The following is a 19,371-nucleotide window of genomic DNA, read 5'->3' on the forward strand; positions in this document are numbered from 1 at the left end:
ATATAATAATTATGTCTGTCGCTTCTAAATGTTTAGGTGTATGACACTCCTCCCATGGTGATGAAGGGTCCCTCTGGTGGTCAAGATATATATGACACCCCTGCAAGCAGTGAGAAGAACCCACAGCAGATGGTAAGGATTTCGATTTGGGAGTTATCATGTAATATAACCATCTTACTGTCTTTCTGTAATTGTTTGATGCTGTGTTTGTGTGTACATGTCATAAGATATGACATAATCATTGGAAATGTACCCCCATTGCATCGACAGGGAAATAATTTTGGTAGTTTGATAACCTGTAGTAGACGTGCCGTACATTTCTGCAGTATTCAACTAAACAAAGTAGCTTGCACTTCACTCAGACTGGCTGTCAGTGCTGCAGAACTTTCTGCTGAGCTCAGTCCTGTCTGCGTGTTCAGACAGGTTGTCCTCCAGACTCTGCTCTTTACAACAGTGGTCCCTTTAAAACATGATATGGTAAATAACAGATAAAACCTGTAATATTTAAAACATAACCTTTTCAACTCATCTTTGATGGATGTCAAACTGAGTGGCACAGATTTCCCACTAGCAACAAGACTAACTGATTTTGAGTTACGATTTGTTTAGGAAATGACGTCAGTGTGTCACTGAGTAGGCAAATCAGCAAATGAAGTCTAACTTAGTGAAAATAGTTCAGTTTTGCTAAAACAGTGATTGATTCTATAAATGTTTTTACGGCACTGCACTGGTTTCAGAGAATTCTTTTCTTTTTTTCGTTGTCTTCTGTGTTCTGTTGGCTCTTTGACTCACATTCTGCAAACTGTATTTTAACTGTGCTGACCTTTATTCCATATTGCACCACAGGTAACAATGGAACTAGTTGGAACTAGATTAGTTTGAGGAGTGCGGCTGACATGAGCGCACTTGTACCAGAAACCTTCTTCTGTTCATTTGAAAGTATGCAGAATGCTGTGATTAACAGCATTCTGCATACTTTCCAGCTTGACTGCTCACAGTTTGAAGAGTGTTGCTGTCTGCCCGGGTGCAGCTGTTAGCAGGTGGCTGTGTAAACCTTACAACGAAGAAGCAAAAACAGAGCACCCAAAAACACAGTAATAAAAAAAGTATGCAAACAAGCATGAGTAGCAATCAAAGGCATCCTGTTAAAACATCTTTAATTTGTTTCTAATATGGATGCTAACAAAATGTAAATTACCGCCTCCTGACTGAAGAGCTGCATCTCTAAAAGTAAGATGTCAGGGTCATGATGATCGTGCGATATTCTCACCACTTATTATTATCTTACAAGAATGCTGCAGCCATGCAGTTCAGGTCTGCCACTTAACCATGTTTATAGTGGATAAAATTAGTCCTGAGGATGCCAGGATCAGGCCAAATTGTCAGCCATCTGATCTGATCTGATCTAAGACATGAATCCATACATGAAGAAGCAGGCCCTGATGTCTGTTTCTGGGATTACAGGAACATGCAGAAAGCATGGAGGCAGCCTAAACCTGCAGAAGAGCCACAAGAAGCTCTGTGCACGTTCAAAAGACAACTTGTGGATTTTGAAGACTTTAAAGACTCGCTTCAATTATTGATCATATCGACAGATTTTTTTTAAAACTGCAATTTGTTGAAAGCAATTTGTTAAACATTATTCACTTCGTTATTTTTTAAAGTACTTTCCTCAAAGTGCCTAAAATGTGTTCATATTACTATATGAAATCGTGCACCACGTAGCACATACCATTACAGTTGATTAATTAAATCTGTTTAAAAGTGTGATTAACACTAATCAGTGCAAGGAAGAGATGAAAGCAGTTTTATTCACACATTATAATAATAAATATGACACTTGTCTTAATGAGATCTTTATAAGATAAAGTGTTTTTACAAGACTTCTCTGTCTCTTCAGGTTTATGACTTCCCCCCATCAGTGAGTAAGGATGTCAGTGATGTTCAACCAATCAGAGAGGAGACGTATGATGTGCCACCTCACTTTGCCAAACTAAAGCCCCAAGTCCCCATCACTCCGGGCCCGTACTTACACAACAACCTCAGCAGCAATGATGACGAACCGCCAATTCCAGAGGATGTGTATGATGTCCCGCCCCCAATCCTGACTGATAAGCATTATCATAGGGACAGGAGTGGGGCCAGTCAGGCCCCTCAGCAGATCTATGACATCCCAGCTGTACTGCGTGTTGGCCAGGATGTCTATGACTTCCCCCGGGAACGAGAGGAGACGGGGGAGAGGGCTGAGCAGAATGTCTATGACGTGCCCCCACAGGTATGACAGCTACAGGGCCGGCTTGTTTAATCGCATGAAATCAAGTTTGTGTAAGATGTTCCATCATCATCATCATCATCGTCATCGCTATGCAGAGAGCACTGCTGGCTTTGTGACTCTGGCAGTGTGATGCTGTTGTGCTATTCAGACACACAGGAGCTCGCTCTTCAGTTAATGGTCTCGACAGCTTTATTCATGCAGACCCACAACAGTGACAGACAGAGCCGCAGTGCTTGTGTGATATTAATCACATGCTTCGTTGAACAGTATGTTAAGTGGTGTATAATATATGAGGTTGAACTTGTGGTTATTTTAATAACTACTTTAATAATTCAAAAGGCTGCATCCTATAAGTAGCTGTGTGAATGCAGCGATACACACACACACACGGACACACACACACACACGCACACAAACTGTCTTACTTTTAAAATGAAAATGAACGGCTCCAGCTGCTGTATGATGCTGCAGTTATGATAAACTCAGGTTTATCTCACCAAGAAGCTCAACATTGTGTACAAACCCAGGAGTTTAAACATTAGTAGTGTGTTAACCTGACCTGAAAACATAGTCTTCATTGAAGGCTTAACACAAAATAGTGTTTCAGTTATCGTTTATTCATTTTAGGCTAGAATTAATGTGAAGTTGTAGAGCCAAGTTGATAACAATTTCAGCGAGCTAAGTAACCCAAAGATGTATAAAAGACATGTAGTCATATGTTGCATGCCTATAATGTGATGTGACTAGGTCGGACTTATTAAGGCTGCCATTATAAGTCGTGCCACGGCTGCACATTCATGCATGAAGCCTACACTTAAGATGCCATCAGATTAAATGAATAATACACCCCACTCTTGGCAGTAAATCCAGCCGTTATTAAAAGCTGCTGTTTAATCCAAGCTGTGACTGCTGTTCAGCTAGCGTCTCTGCTGTCTGGCATTGCTCGTGGTTTCTAATGAAGGGCTGCTTTGCAGGCCTGCTGGTTTTCACAATTTTGTAATTGTCAGTTTAACTGTGGATCGGTTGATTTTTTTTCTACTCCTCAGTCATTTGCAAATAATTTTCTGTTTATTATTCCTTTTATTCTCTCTGTAATAACGTGTATGTATTATTTTATTTATCTATTTATTTAGTCTTGTTTCCTTGTAAAAAAATAATAAGACCATCAATGCATGATTGTTTTACTGATGAAACTAACGCAGTTAGCTTAGCACACAATCAGGAAATGGGTGACTTGATTCTAATGCTACGCTAATGTGTTTTGCAGGTTGTACGTGATGCCCAGTCAGCCAGTGAAGAGCTGTCCATGTCTTTCAAGCGGCTGTCTGCCTCAAGCACAGGAAGCACAAGGAGCAATCACTCTGCTTCTTCATTAGATATGGTTCCTGTCCGCGACACCACCTCGCTTCCTGCTCCTGGCTCCATTCCAGGGAAACCCCTGGTCTTGGAAATGGATCAGGCCATGGAACGTCTGTCTCGTCTTCAGCAAGCTGTTGAGTCCAGTGTTTCCTTCATGATGTCATTCATCACAGGCAACTGGAGAAGCCCGGCTCATCTTGAAGGAAACCTCCCAGCCATTCATCAGGCTGCCGACAGGGTGCGTACCACTGTCCGAGATTTCTTAGAATTTGCCCGAGGCGCCGTGGCGAATGCTGCCCAGGCCACAGACCGCTCACTGCAGGCCAAACTGGGCCGCCAGGTCGGGAAGATGGAGGAGATCTTCCAGAATTTGATTCGACATAGTCAGAGCTTAGACGCTATTTCTTGGTCACACGCAGCACTCACAGCACCACCGCCGGGAGGGGATGACTTAGATCGACTGATCATGACGGCGCGAGGTATCCCTGACGATGCCAAGCAGCTTGCTTCTTTTCTCCATGGCAACGCTTCACTGCTCTTTAAAAAGACCACTCGCCAGCAGCAAATGCCTCTTCCTCCTATCCCAGGGGAGCTTAGTGGTCACACAACAGGATCTGGAAGTGGAAGCTATCAAGGAGGGGAGAAAGTGAACATTCAGTCACGGCCCCTTCCCTCCCCACCAAAGTTTACTGCTGCAGAAGAAGAGGAAGGTGTGGAGAGACCATATGAGACCACAGAGGAAGGATGGATGGAGGACTATGACTACGTACATCTGCAGGTACACACAGACACAGATTTGAGCCCTTTACAATAACAGGAATCACATATTAGCTTGGCAGTGTGACTGTATGTTTACATTAGCACATTTAGAAAATCCGCTCAGATTTGGCACTGATTGTACCAGAGCTCCCAAAGCTCCACACATCTGAAGCATCTGCTAATGATTCAGTTATAGGAGGCTGGTGGTAGAGAGAGACAGCCTACGTATATAAATAACATAAGCAGAATCATATCAGTTCACCATTTTTCCTGCTTCTACAGCAGCTACTCACTACTGCTGGCTTGAGTGTCCCAAGAGACTTACTGTTTCAGTAGTCGTCAGGTCCAGTCACTCGGCCATAATGGTTTCAATCATTGTTTGGTCTTTAAACTTGTCTGTTTGACTACAGGGACTTAATGTTTGCTGCACTTAATTCCTAAAACCCCCTGCATGTCCAAGACCATCACATGAAGCCTTGCTATGCGTCATGAGTGTTTCCCTGCAGAAACGAAGTGTCAAATCACGGCTCTGCGTAAAAAAAGTCTCCTCTGTAATTGCAGCTTTAACTGGTACAAGCGTGTGAATGAATCTGAGTTTTCTGTGAGCAGCTGCTCTCCATTTCCTAAAACGCTCTGTGGTTTATGGGTGTCACAGTGGTGCAGTCGTTAGCACTGTCTCTCCACCAGAGAGAGAACTGGGCTCATGGCAGATTCCTACCTCTCCCTGAGCCCAGTTCTGCTGGAGGTTTCTTCCTGTTAGTAGGGAGTTTTTCCTTCCCACTTTCACCAAGTGTTTGCTCACAGGGGGTTGACTGATTGTTGGGATTCTCTATGTATTACTGTACGGTCTTTACCTTACAATATAAAGTGGGTAGAGGCAACAGATGTGATTTGGTGCTGTATAAATAAAACTGAATTGAATTGATCACACTTTGGTTCTGACCACTTACACAGCCATGACTTAAGAATTATTCTTTACTGTGTTTACTATGTCACATTGTTTGACACAACACTTCCGGAAAAAATACCAAATGCTCATTAAACAGTGAAAACATTACAAGTGAGGCTGTAAGACTGTACTACACGTTTTCTAATCAAAGAAGTCTCTGACAAGTATTTTAGCAAGACTAAGAAAAATATAAGAGGGAAAATGGTGCTCCAGCACTGATCGATCACTTCCTGTTTGTCACCAACAAAGACGTGTTTTAGATTGAGTGGTGTGTGTGTCTCTATGGGTGGGTGTACATGTAGTGTACTAACTGTGTGTCTATTTGCTGATCTGTCAGGGAAAGGAAGAGTTTGAGAAGAACCAACGACAGCTGCTGGAGAAAGGCAACATTATCCGAAACAATAAGACACAGCTGGAGCAGCAGCAGGTACGTGTCTGTAGGACACCTCAGTGTGAGGACACCGGAGGAGCTGAGGATCAAAACACCGAGCTTCGGTGGACCATCTGCTTCTCCTCGCGAGCTGCCTCCTGTCTCCTACGCTACACCTCTACCTTCACTGTGCCTTACTGGTTCTTACATTTCTTTGACAAAGTCAGACCAAATAACAGTAAACAAATAAACTGCTTCAGTGGTTCTTAATAACTGAGGGACAAATGACCTCCAACACCAGCTCTCTCACACACACACACACACACACACACACACACACACACACACACACACACACACACACACACACACACACTGTACATTTGTTACAAAGCTTTGAACTGTGTATGAAATTCTTTTGATTTGGATTTGGATTCATCACTACAAGCGACCCACTGGAGGTGGGAGTGCGAACTTTCACATGGCAACAATGAACAAAGGAAACCGACAATTCAATTCAATTTTATTTATATAGCGCCAAATCACAACAAAAGTCGCCTCAAGGCGCTTCATACACAAGCTTCGAACACAACCCAGATTTCAGAGCAAACGCCATTGCTCCAAATTGTTTACACTACAGCCTGCATTCATTTAATTATTCATTATTTATTATACTCTGTGCACTCTCTGCCTGCAATTTAGACTCATCAGTTAATCTAACCTCCCTGATTTGTAAGCCAGAGTTATGGAGGGCCGTGAAAATGCAGAGCAAATGTCACACAGAAAGGCCCTAACTGAGCAGGACTGCTTGCTGCTCCAGCAGCCAGCAGCGTTGGCCAACATGTGATTTTTCACTTTTAGCTGTTGCTTGCTGAAATAGAAAACAGTACGAGTTTTTAGTGGCAGCTTTTCTAGAAAGTAAAATCTGTCAGAGTTTGGTGGCTTAGTGTTTTGTTCAACCCAGAGCTTTAGTATTTAGTAGGTCAGTATGAACAGAACAGGCACAAATCTCAGAGAGGACTTTTGTTGGACAATTTAAAACAACGGAAAGAAATTCTAACTTGTTGTCATTGCAGATTCTAGTTATTAACTGTGTCTTCATTCTTTATCATCTTCCAGATTAAACAGTTTGAGCGTTTGGAGCAGGAGGTCAGCCGGCCAATCAACAACGACATGACCGGTTGGGTTCCATCCGCACACAACTCTCTGGCAAACTACCTGGCCCAGAACGGCTCTGGAGGCCCCGCCTCCTCCAAGTTGTGCCACGGTGACCGTCAGCTTATTCTCTTCTATCAAGAGCAATGCGAGCAGAACGTCACCACGGTGACAAATGCCATCGATGCCTTTTTTAATGCTGTCAACTCCAACCAGCCACCAAAGATATTTGTGGCACACAGCAAGTTTGTCATTCTCAGCGCACACAAGCTGGTCTTCATTGGTGACACGCTGTCACGCCAGGCCAAATCTCCAGAAGTGAGGGCACGGGTAGCCCAAAGCAGCAACAGCCTCTGTGAAAAACTCAAAGACATTGTGATCAGTACGAAGACAGCAGCACTTCAGTATCCTTCCCCTGGAGCCTCCAGAGAGATGACAGAGAAGGTGAAGGAGCTTGCAGGGTGTACTCAGCATTTAAGGATGGTTCTGGGACAGCTCTTAGTGATGTAGAGGCAGAGGGGGAGGAGGAAAACAAACCAAACAGTGACTGAAATATTCCAGAACCTCGGAGCAGTGAATCTTCGCAGTAACACTGGGCAGACAACCCTCTGTACCCCATACAGCACTAACTAGGAGAACCTGGAGTTTGCTGGATCACAAAGTGCTGCACAAAACCCTGAACACCCTTCAGGTGTGTGAGGAGTCCCGTGTGCCTCTACAGGATGAGGCTTGCTATCTCTTACAGTCCTGGCATGCATGGAAATCCTGAGTGATCCTGTCCTTGGGGTCTGGGACCCTGTTTCGGACCGGGAGCACCAATTTTACTCCCATCCTTCGCTTCCTCCCTGTGCTGCCTTTCACTGGGACCATTTCATCCCATTTCCACTCTGCACTTTTTATTCTAGACAAAAAAAAAAAAAACATTTTCTCGTCAGTGGGCTGGGCCATAGGCTGTAAAATAATCAGTGTAAATATTTAAGTTACCTATGTATTCAGAAAATCAGAAAAAAGAAGACTATAGCACTTGCAGTGCATACACGTAAGAAAAGATGGGAACATAACTGTAGTTTTTAGACAGAACATCAGTAACTGTCATATTGCTATACCGTATAATTAAAATGTAATATGGCTCTGATTCTCGATCCTAATATAATTATTGTTATGGATGTGTAAATTGCAGATGATATGTATGACTCTGTGTTGTCGAATGTCGGAATGCTTTTCCATCCCCAATACAGGCAAACTTTCCAAACCCCACACAGGAGCACGCCGTGTGTGTCTGAGCCGTCTGAGGCTTGCTGAGTTGTCCACTCTGCATCCGGTTCCCCCCGAGCACACAACGCTGCTGCCAAAACATGCCGACATAGCCGTGCAGGTGCGGGACTGCAGATGCGATTATTTCCATGCCATCTAAGATGTTTATTTTAATTTTATTTTATTTTTGAAAACTGTATGTATTTTTTAATAGGCATGTAAAAGTCAAAAGGAATGAGAGTTTAAAGACAGCAAATGCAATTAAACCTGCATTTCCTTTTCTCTGGTCTCGTCATATTGTGTATTTTTTATTATTAAATAGTTGAAAATGATACGTAGTGTCAGACTCACTACTGGAATTACCTGAGAAAATGCAGGCAGTTTGCACAGGTATCTGTTTTGCCATAATTTCCTAATAACCAAAGATGATCTCAATTCTATGTATAAACGTCAAAGGTCTCAGTCTGCTACACGTGGTCAGCTATCAGATTTCTCTCTCGGCAAGAGAAAATTAGTAGATCTTCTTTTTTCTTTTTTTTTAAGGTTAAAGGAAAACTGTCTCGTTATATTTTTATGACATTGAAGAAAGACTAATGGGAATGTGACAGGTTGGGAACAAAACCGGTTTATCACTTTATTACAGAAGCAAACATGTAGAGTAAAATTATTTCCCCAGCTGTTAGCACTCATGTTTATAATAATATCTGTTACTACAGAGCATTTGGAAGCCACAGCCTTTGTGAAAGACAACACAGACGCCTTAACAACCATCTGAAGTTCAAATGTTGTTCATTCCAGTGCTAATTTTCTCTGTATACCATCATTTCTATGCCACCTCCAAACTATAAACTCTGCTTACTGGCTGAAATGCTTATAGAGATGTTAATATGATTAATGAATCTTTACATATAATACTGTCTGAAATTTCAGATTAAATTTTATTCCACTGTAGGAAATTATTGTCTCCCCGCAATGAAAACAGACAAATTTCTAAGCATGGCCAGATTATAGATCGTGAAGTCATTTCATTTCCTCTCTGGTGAACCGTGGCCAGCAGTTCAGTTTGCAGAAAGCTTCTAGTACATGTTAAAAAAAAGAAAAGAATAAAATTAATTAAAAAAATCTCCTCCTCAATGCTTTATTATGTTTATATTCGTGTATGTTTTTTCTCATTTGAATTTTAACCTGAAAACATTGTCTATTAGCCTGGTTTTGACATGACGGCTACCAGGGGATGGTGTTGCCCTGCCAGTCCAGAAGCATCCCGCTGTCTTTGTTGCTAAGTGACGATATCACACTAAGCATGCCAAGTACGCTGTCCACGGTGGTCAAAGGAGCCTGTGGGAGACAACAGACACACAAAAGAAGAAAGTCACTGGAAAGGAAGCGGCTGGATCAGAACAAGCTTTATGATTTCTAATATGGGGAAGGCTAAACGCTAAAAATGAAGTTTATTTTTGTTTGCAGTTTCAAGATTAGAGATTTAAAATGATCATTATTGGAGAAAAGGATGGTCGTGGTGTGGTTGTTAGCACTTTCATGTCATATCAACATTGATATTATGTAAAATGTAATTGGATTATCAAAAATAAATCAGAAAACAGAATTGGTGAGTGTTTCATGCTGTGTTTGTCTTTTTATTACTAAGCTGCTCTTACTTACCCTGAACTTACAATAATGCATCCAAATGTATAAATCTCAGAGCTAGTACAAGCAGTGATGTAATGCTAGGACTTACATTACGCTTGTCTAGTGAAACGTACAACGATATAAGGTTTTACATAAGCACAGTACTTGTTTGACCTAAAAGAACTTTCTGGAATCTGTAACAGAGATTTGGTGGGTTTCAGCAAATGTGATTGTTTCATATGAAAGCTGTTTAAAGGAAAACCATAATGTTTAAATGTATTCACTGAATAAAGTATTTTAAAGTTTTCATCACGTCACCTTTTCTCCTCCCATCTCAGTTTGGACCCAGCCTGGGTGTATGGCTGTCACCACTATATTGTGAGTCTTGAAGTCTTCGGCTTGACAGCGAGTCAGCATGTTCAGTGCTGCCTGATGACAGGAGAAACAGCACATTTCTTTATTGTTAAGCGTAATACAAACATATAAGTATTACACTTATTGAAATTATTATTAATTATTAATCAATACAGGTGTCTAAAGCCAAACAACTGAACCACATGATGCTTTAATTACTGCGTGTCAAGCTCCTTTCACTGAATCTGGTCTATGTCATTGAATCACAGTTGCTTATTAAAATGTTAGTAAAGAAAAACTCTAAAAGATAAGCACAGACAGAATAAACAAGTTTAGGAAGAAAGTCAGGATATTTGATTCTTTTTAACAGTACCTTGCTTATTCTATAAGGATACATCTGTGCTGCTGAGAAGGTCTCTGGACATTTCTCTATGGATGAAATAGCTGTGGAGATGTTGATGATGGCTGAGCTGCAGGCAGTTTTATTATCTAAGACAAAGTGGGACAAACAGATTAGCATCATGACTGGGAAACGAAAAGAACTGTGTGTGTGAGGATAGTTTGCATCTCTGAACCTGCACCAACCAACACGTTCTGTGATGCAATCCACCTGCGAAAGAATTCAAATCTATTTACTTTTGTAAATGTATTAATGCAGAGAAAACGCTCCACTCTTCTTTAAGTATAACTGTCTAGAATTCTGCATATTCTGTCGTATTTTCTAGTCCTATTCAGGAAAGGATCTGGCGAGATTACACCTCTCTGCTGACAAACTGTGTGTGCCCCCAGAAGATCCGGAGTGGCTTGATGGATGGATATAACGGTTGTATTAATGTCTTTCATTCATTGACAATTGAAGAATATTTAATTTCTTTGCTTTGAGCAAATCTTGGGTTTTTGGATCGCACTATGAAGCTCCGTCTGCTCATTGTTGCAGCATTAGTCTGAATGTGAGCAGAGTGCAGCCCTGTACTCTCAGTTCATCCTGCTGCTTCTATCAGCAGTCAGATAATTAATAAACACCAGTGACCCACTTCCATTGGCAGCCATACGTGCCCATGCCGATCATGAGCTGTTTCTCTCCTCCACACTTTACTTTTCCATTCCGGTACAAAATAATCGCCATTTAAACGTTACTCTGTCTCTCTTCTACAAGGTGTCTTTGTCGTGTCTTCCTTCACTCATCTCCAACCAGTTGCAGCAATTGGTTGGCCGCTGCTCCCTGACCCTGGCTCTGTTGGAGGTTTCTTCCTGTGAAAAGGGAGTTTTTCCTTCCCACTGTCGGCAAGCGCTTGCTCATAGAGGTTGTCTGATTGTTGGGATTCTCTATGTATTACTGTAGGGTCCTTACTTTACAATATAAAGTGTCTTGAGGCAACCATTGTTGTGATTTGGCAATTGAATTGAATTGAACTGGCTTTAGGAGGTGGATAACTTGCAGCTAGGCAAATCTTCAACTCAGCTTTTTGTAAATTGGATATAATCTCATATTAACTCTTATCAGGCAAGCTAATCCCATTACTTTAATATGAAAGCTCAAATGGACCCCTGTACTGCCAAGCCGGGGTACCACTCACACATTTACAACACATTATTTCGTGCCTTTGAATTTTGCTTGTCATGCACACAGGACATTTGGGCTTAATTATTTTGCCTGCTTATAATTCAAAGTTATGGGGATCAAATCACTGACCTTCTGACCAAATAACCTAGTCACAGTTGCAGTGAGATGGAGCATGAAACCATAAGTATGTACTCACTCCACTGAGTGTTTTCCCAATGATGGTATCCTACATTCAACATAACATGAAAGAACAGATACATACCATTGCCCTTTGCAGAAGAATCCCTCTGTGCTGCTTTTTTCAGGAGTGGAAGAAACATCTGAAAGTACAAAACTTACAGTTTACATGTGTGAAATTATAGCACATTTAAAAAATAAAATAAAATGAAAGATGTGAAATAAAAATGTGAAACTCCCATCAAATATGTTAAACCTAAGAAATGAGTCTGTTTCAAAAATGTAATGTAAGGAGTAAAAAGTAGAGGTGTTTGGGTAAAAATCTGGGAAGTGAAAGTACAATGTTCTCAGAACATGAAATACTCAAAGCACAAATACCTGAAAATTCTACTTGCGTAACAAAGTATTTGTACTTCCCACGTCTGCAGAGAACAAACCAACCTTTGCAATGGTAAATGGTCCAACCACATTGGTTTCATACACCTCCATCATGTCGTTTTTCTTGGTAGCAGATAATGCTCCTGACAAGGCCGGTTTCCTAATACCAGCATTGTTGATAAGGATATTCAACCCAGCATCCCCGATCTGATCTTGCACAGCCTGCACAGCAGCTGAGATACTTTCCTCATCTGCAACATCTACAGGTAGATGTATAGAAATACAAATCATAATGACCAAGGTCTTTTGAATGTCAAAAAAAAACTGTGGAAGATTATGAGTTTAAAAAAAAGGTTTCATTTCTATGTATGTATTTGCCTTTGAATCTCAGATTCTCAAGTGAATATTTCAACACTTCCATTATTATGTGAGAGGCCTGATGAGATTAAAGTAAGGCACTATCAAAAACCTGATTCCACCCGTAGTGGGAAGGTTCTCAGATTTTAATAACTAAGTTGTAAGTAAGAAATCAGTGCATAGACTCAGCAACACTTCCAGAATTCACTGTCTGTGAGCCTCCAGTGTTTTAGTGTCATAATTGGAAATGTTTCAGCACACATTTGGAAATGGTGTTGGAAGTGTATGCAGAGTTAAATGAAGGCGGATTGTTTTTACCTAGCTTGATTATAGTGATCTTTCCAGGATGTCGGGTGGTTAACTGTCTCAGTGCCTGAAGGGAACAGAAAGAATATATATAAATATTTATGTTGTTATTCCATGAAATCACGTCTATAGCCAGTGACTCACAACAGAAATGATTGATGTGCATACAAATCTAAGGCTTGTCCTCAGGAATTCCAGATTCCAAAGCAACAGTGTAAGGAGAACGTGTATGTACAGTTAAGATGTTAACTGTCAATAGCAAATGTATTGTCCAACAATCTGTGACTGAAGGGAAATAAATGAACAACCCGGAGAATGCAGCAACACTTAAATTGAGAACACAACTAATGCACACCGATTTGTTGCAGACCTTATATACACTTTTCACTGTTTCGTAGTGATCAAAACTGACATATCAAGTTGCCTTCAACAGCTTTGCTACATCTTTTGCTTCTGTGCTGAAAATGGAGCCTGCGAGAGAAGTTTTGCAGCCAGACCCCCGTAGAGTTAGCCGTGCTACACCGTCACACTTTGAAACCAAATGAAAGATGTTTATACCAAATTTGTTGACTAGTTTTAGACTATTAGGTTAGCTTAGGCCTTGTAAAATGAAAATGGACCCCTCTTCATACTTTCATGACTTTTTTTATGTTGTATTCTCATAATTACAAGATGATATTATGATAAAGTTATCTGCAGATGCTGACAATAACAACATAACAATTTATTTACAATACAAAGTTGTGTTGTTGTGATTTGGCACTATATAAGTAAAATAAGTGAAATGAACAGATGATACACAGTCAACCTTCACATGTGTGCATGTGAGGGTTGCTCTAGCAGTTGATGTGAGAACCACAAGAAGCATTTATGTGTAACAGTCTCACCTCAGTTCTGCTTCCTTCAGGCTCTCTGGAGCAGGCATAGATGTGAGCCTCTTGTCCTGTCGTCTCTGCCAGCTGTTTCACCAGCTCCAAACCAAGGCCTCTGTTGGCCCCTGTCACTAAAATGTTCCCTTTCAGTTCCACTGGCATGTTGGCTGATCCGCTGGTCAAACAGTAGCTCCTGCCTGACTATTCTTTTGAGAGTAACTGAGCATGTGTTAGAGTGTGCTGCCGCTGTTGCACCATTTGAAAAAAAAACACCTTGTGTGTGACAACATAAGGTGGCTTGCAAAAGTATTCGGCCCCCTTGAACTTTCCCACATTTTGTCACATTACAGCTACAAACATGAATCAATTTTATTGAAAGACCACGTGAAAGACCAACACAAAGTGGTGTACACGTGAGAAGTGGAACGAAAATCTTACATGATTCCAAACATTTTTTACAAATAAATAACTGAAAAGTGGGTGACTGGGTGTTTTGTCACCTATTCCATTACTACTGCCAGCCAACACCAGAAAACCTATAGATTTTTATAAGCCAGTTTACAGCTTTTTCTTTTCAGAGTGCATAGTTAGCGATAGGATTTAAAGTATCCAAATGATGTACATTAAAAATTATTAAAAAAGACTGTAATAGTGTCAAGACTATAAATATGTGGAAAGTGTGAGGTTGACCACTGCTGGAGAAAGATGAAGTTACCCAATGGCCAAACACAAAAAAAGAAGAAATGGCCTCATCCAGTCTTAGAAAACACAGTTTTGACAGAATCTAAAGTGAAAGATGTACACTAATGAAAAAGGGATCATCTCAGTCCAAAGACTTAAGAAGACTAATGTTTAATTTGTAATATTTATTACAAGATTACAAGGTAACATTATTATTATGTTCTTGTCAGTGCATATGCCCAAAGGTTGGATGTCCGAAGAGAAAGAGGAATTCTGGAGTAAGCTGGGAGAAAAAAATTGTGGCTTTCTTACCTAATGCTCTCTAGTGTTTCGCCAGCAGAGCCAGATATTTTCTTCAGACTGTTCAAAAATAGCATTTATGATGAAATTGCTGAAGGCACAAGCTTTAAAGACAGGACAAGCAGTTTTGAAGTCAAATCTGAATCTGTCGTCAGAAGTTTATTAATAAATTTCAAAGTGTTTTCAGCAAGGGCACACAGTACACCCGGCCTGGCGAGGCAAAGCTGGAGTGTCGGACTGCAGCTTGTCGGTCTGGTGACTCAAACGGGCTCTCCTCCACACTGTCCTCATTTATAAAGTGCTTTACAAAGCTGGACATTACAGCTAACAACTGGAGTTTCAGTGCTGCTAGCCAAATAGGACGAGTCAATTACTGCCAAAGAGACAGACAGTGAAGGTGGAAGTATATCCTCAGTGTCTTAACATAAAACTCATTGTTGCAGCAAGTGGGGCAGCACAAATGTAATCCCCTTAAAGTGATGTTAACTAATGTAAGTGAAGGAAACGGCTTCCAGGGCCTAATCCGTGGATCGGCTTCCTCCGAGGCGTGGGCGTCTATCAGCAGAGATTGTACCTTCACCTATCAGCAGAGATTGTCCCTTAATCTGTAACACAGTCAAATATATTCTCAAGTAACATTCAAGCATGCCATTCAGCGTGTTAGTACGAGCTCGGGAGCAGCTTGGGAGAACAAGAAAACAGAGACTGCTTCAGGTTGTCTTCCCAAATCGACTCAACTTTATTCTCAAGTACAACAGTTTATATAGAGGGAAAAATTCATGAGTCAGCAGATTCTCAGTTTAAACCAGTACAGACCAAGATAAGGGAGCGTCTTCCTGCCCTTGGGTGAAGAAGCATCCTTTGTGTAGTTTATCAGTTCAGCTACAATTATGATTATCTCAGCGACATATTTTCAAGGCACGAAATAAAGAGTTCTTTCATTAGTGAATTCTGAAACAAACCATCTGGCCTTCAACAGGCGTCTCCTAAGAGATTTAGAAACTAATGTAGCTGAGGGAGTGATCTCTGTGGTATTTCAACCTTGTACCAGCCTGTGATTCTCACACATCAATTCTTGGGTCAAAGAGAAAAATAACTAAAACAAAGGGGCCTTATTGAATGACAGAGTTTTCCTGTATAATGTCACTATAAAACAATATCCAGTAAATGCTCCCATGGTACTAAAATACCTAACAGTAAGTTTATTAGCCGCAACCAACCAACCCGGTGACATAATGTCCTGAAACGACTCCCATCAGTTCATCTGCACGTAGCTGGATTTGAGCAGACAGTATGTCTGAACACCTCAGACTTCATTCGGCTGCTTCTGTCCTGTGTCACATCATCAATAAACACTAGTGTCCCAGTGCCACTGGCAGCCATACACCCCAAACCATCACACTGTTTTACAGATGATGTGATTTGGATCGTGAGCTGTTCCACACCTTCTCCATACTTTTTTCTTGCCATCATTCTGGTCGAGGTTGATCTTGGTTTCATCTGTACAAAGAATATTTTTCCAGTACTGTGCTGGCTTTATTAGATGTTTCTAGCAAAGTCCAATCTAGCCTTTCTATTCTTGAGGCATATGAGTGGCTTCCCCTTTGCAGTGAATCCTCTGTATTTACTTTAATGCAATCTTCTCTTTATGGTAGATATGGATGTTGATATGCTTACCTCCCAGAAAGTGTTGTTCATTTTTATGGCTTTTAGGGTTTAGGGATTTTATGGCTTGATCCACCACAACTGTGTTCCGTGGACGTCCAAGTCTTTTTGCATTACTGAATTCACCAGTGCTTTCTTTCTTTCTCAGCATGTACCAAAATTCAGATTTTCCCACTCCTACTGTTGTAACAATTTCTTTAATTGTATAAACAATGCATTTTACTATTGCAATGTAATGTTTATAAGGTTGGGGGAACCTGCAGTCAGCTGAGACTGAGGAAGTCACTTGGGTGAGTGATGAAACATTTCATCCACTGAAAATGTTACATCCAGATTAACAGAATCAACCTTTTGGGATTTGGATGAAAAAACTGTTTTTAAATGCTCCCAACTGTGGGTCACCACATGTACATGCCCAAGTTGTGACTGGGTTGCCCCGAGCAAATAACGTATTGCCAGACCCCGTAAATTTTACCTTGGTAGTCATCAGCGACAGCTTGGAGACTGGGGCCTCAGGACTCCAACAACTGGAACAACTGGACTCCAGCCAGACTCATCAGTGAGCATCAGTAATCTTTTATGGTGTTCTCTGCTGGGGCAGCAGTATCTCCACTGGGTAAGGGAGAAACTGAACAGGCTGATCAAGAAGGCCAGCTCTGTTCTGGCATGTCCTCTTGACCCAGTGGAAGGATTCAGTGACAAGACGATGCCACTGAGCTGTCATCCCCATCACTCCCAACCCTGACAGCACGGGGTGGGAGTGACGGTGCACCCACAGTGTGCAAATTGTACCAAACTGCAAAATACTTAGCTATGCCTCTAATGAAACCTCTGCTTGCTCTGTTTCACTTCTGCAACATCAGTCTTTCCACAGGTAATACCCATATGTTGATTCATGGTTTTCATCAGTTTTCAGACTACTGCAGCATATTTTAAAAGGGGTTATGTGCTGTAAAAGACAAAAAAAAAAAAAGTTATTCTTCTCCGTATTCAATCCTCAGGTACTGCTGTGATGCTTACACCTATGACTAAGTCCCACTTTGCTAGGTGCACTTGTTCAACTTTTCATTAAATCAAATATCTGATCAGTCAATCACATGGTAGCAACTTAGTGGATTTAGACATGTAGACATGGTCAAGACGATCTGCTGAAGTTCAAACCAAGCATCAGAATGTAGAAGAAAGGGGATTTAAGTGACTTTGGCCAAGACATGGATGGTTCTGCCAGACAGGGTAGTCTGAGTATTTCAGAAACTATTAGTCTGCTGGGATTTTCCCAAAGAAATTTATAGTACAAAAAAGTACCATAAAATATTCAGTGAGCAGCAGTTCTTTGGTTAAAGAAGAGGTCAGAGGAGAATAGCCAAACTGCTTTGAGCTGATAGAAAAGCAACAGTTATTCAAATAACTACTCAACCAAATTGCAACCAAGGTATGCAGAAGAGCATGTCAAACCTTGATGTTGATGAGCTACAGCAGCAAAACAACTGCTGCTTCTATCAGCAAAAGACAGAAAAAAAAATCAGGCTTTTAGTTGCAAGCTGAACAACAGAAAAACAGAAAAACGTTGCCTGGGTTGAGTCAGAATTTAATGTAAACAGCACGACAAACTGATCTCACCTGATATCTCAAATCAACAGTTCAGGCTGCTGCTGGTGTAATGATGTGGGGGTATTTCTGTGCTACACTTTGAGCGCCTTAAATGATCTTTAACACCACAGCCCACTTGAGTATTATGGCGGACCATGTCCATCCCTTCATGACCCCAGTGTACCTATCTTCTGATGGCTCCTTCTAGATTAATAATGCAAAGAAACTGAATGTTTTCAAAATACACTTCTCAACCCATCTGCCTTCTCTCTGGGTCCTGAGCACTAAAGACACAAGTATTGCTAGAGACTTTGGTAGAAATGTGGATTCTGGGAAAGTTCCCAACACCTGTTGACTGTAGAAAGTGATTGCCTCAGGTGGCAGAGTAGGTTGCCCACTAATTGGAACTTCAAATGCTCATTTCCAAATCCTCCTGTGCTTATAGATGAATGAGACGTACAAAGTGCTAAAACTGAGTACAAAGGTGTTATGTAAGTACCAGTTCATTTTACCAAAGACTTGATTTTAAAAGGAAGAAAAAAAATCAGGTTAATAGTTTTACTTAAGTAAAAGTTGCTATATAGAGGAGTTGTCCATTAAAATGCAACAAAGACCAGTGTAGGTGAAGGAAATGTATAGCGTTACCTCTTTTAAACAGTTTTGAAGCAACCTGTTTGCTCTGAGTTTCAAATATCAAAGAGTAGGTTTACTGAGCCATAATCAGCTGTTAGCTGAAATAGAATTTCAGATATTGCATGCTGATTAAATGCAGAGTGGTGTATACATTCAACTTTCAACCCTTTAAAGGCAAATTTATCATATATGATGCATACGATTTGAGACTTCTACATAATCAGTGTAGGACCTCCAAAACTGGAGGTAACAAAGAAGTTAAAAATGAAAACGAATATATGCAAATTCAAATTTCATTTCTTAAGAAATTGTCACAAGGATCCTCAAAAACTCAATTTTCCAAAAAATAAAAATAAAAAATCATGATTTGGGCTTTAAAGGTTTACATATCCTAAACAAGGCAGTCTGAGAGTGAACTGCATTGGAGTGAGGTCTTCTTTAAGATGAGGCCTGATTACACAGGTCTGCAAAAGAAAATAAAAATGATATTTTAGGGTGCTGAATCTAAAAATGATCTCAATTTCCCTCCATCACATACAGTGTTTTTGCAAATCATGAGGAGTTTACATTAAAAAGAAATCACAACAGCAATGAAAAAAAAATCAATATTTTATTACAATTAACTAATTTTGCATAATTTTTCTGAGATTCCTTACCACTGAACAAAATAGATCTGTTGGGATGTCTTGAAGAATGGGACATGGACCATCTGAGCTCCTCACAGCGCAAACTCCCAGTATCCGC

At 40.7% G+C, this 19,371-nt stretch overlaps 2 protein-coding genes across 4 annotated transcripts in view; one reads left to right on the forward strand and one right to left on the reverse strand.

Moving 5' to 3' along the window:
* Window positions 1-8,403, forward strand: part of bcar1 (BCAR1 scaffold protein, Cas family member) — a 50,070-nt gene extending 41,667 nt beyond the window's left edge. For all 3 annotated transcript variants that reach the window (XM_080872283.1, XM_080872282.1, XM_080872281.1), the window contains exons 4-8: window positions 37-132; window positions 1,901-2,275; window positions 3,543-4,412; window positions 5,680-5,769; window positions 6,832-8,403. In XM_080872283.1, the coding sequence (XP_080728409.1) occupies window positions 37-132; window positions 1,901-2,275; window positions 3,543-4,412; window positions 5,680-5,769; window positions 6,832-7,377 (1,977 nt within the window). In that variant the 3' untranslated portion in view covers window positions 7,378-8,403. The remainder of the gene's footprint in view (window positions 1-36; window positions 133-1,900; window positions 2,276-3,542; window positions 4,413-5,679; window positions 5,770-6,831) is intronic.
* Window positions 8,404-8,545: 142 nt separating this feature from the next.
* On the reverse strand, window positions 8,546-13,972 carry LOC308390390 (C-signal-like). Its single transcript, XM_080872341.1, has 7 exons — window positions 13,774-13,972; window positions 12,899-12,953; window positions 12,287-12,483; window positions 11,931-11,988; window positions 10,478-10,593; window positions 10,069-10,179; window positions 8,546-9,459 (listed from the first exon to the last, which is right to left on the reverse strand). The coding sequence occupies exons 1-7, from the start codon at window positions 13,918-13,920 to the stop codon at window positions 9,346-9,348; spliced, it is 798 nt and encodes a 265-aa protein (XP_080728467.1). The 5' UTR covers window positions 13,921-13,972; the 3' UTR covers window positions 8,546-9,345.
* Between the last annotated feature and the right edge of the window lie 5,399 nt (window positions 13,973-19,371).

Source organism: Rhamphochromis sp. 'chilingali', assembly GCF_963969265.1.
Source record: "Rhamphochromis sp. 'chilingali' genome assembly, chromosome: 2".
Classification (NCBI taxonomy): domain Eukaryota; kingdom Metazoa; phylum Chordata; class Actinopteri; order Cichliformes; family Cichlidae; genus Rhamphochromis; species Rhamphochromis sp. 'chilingali'.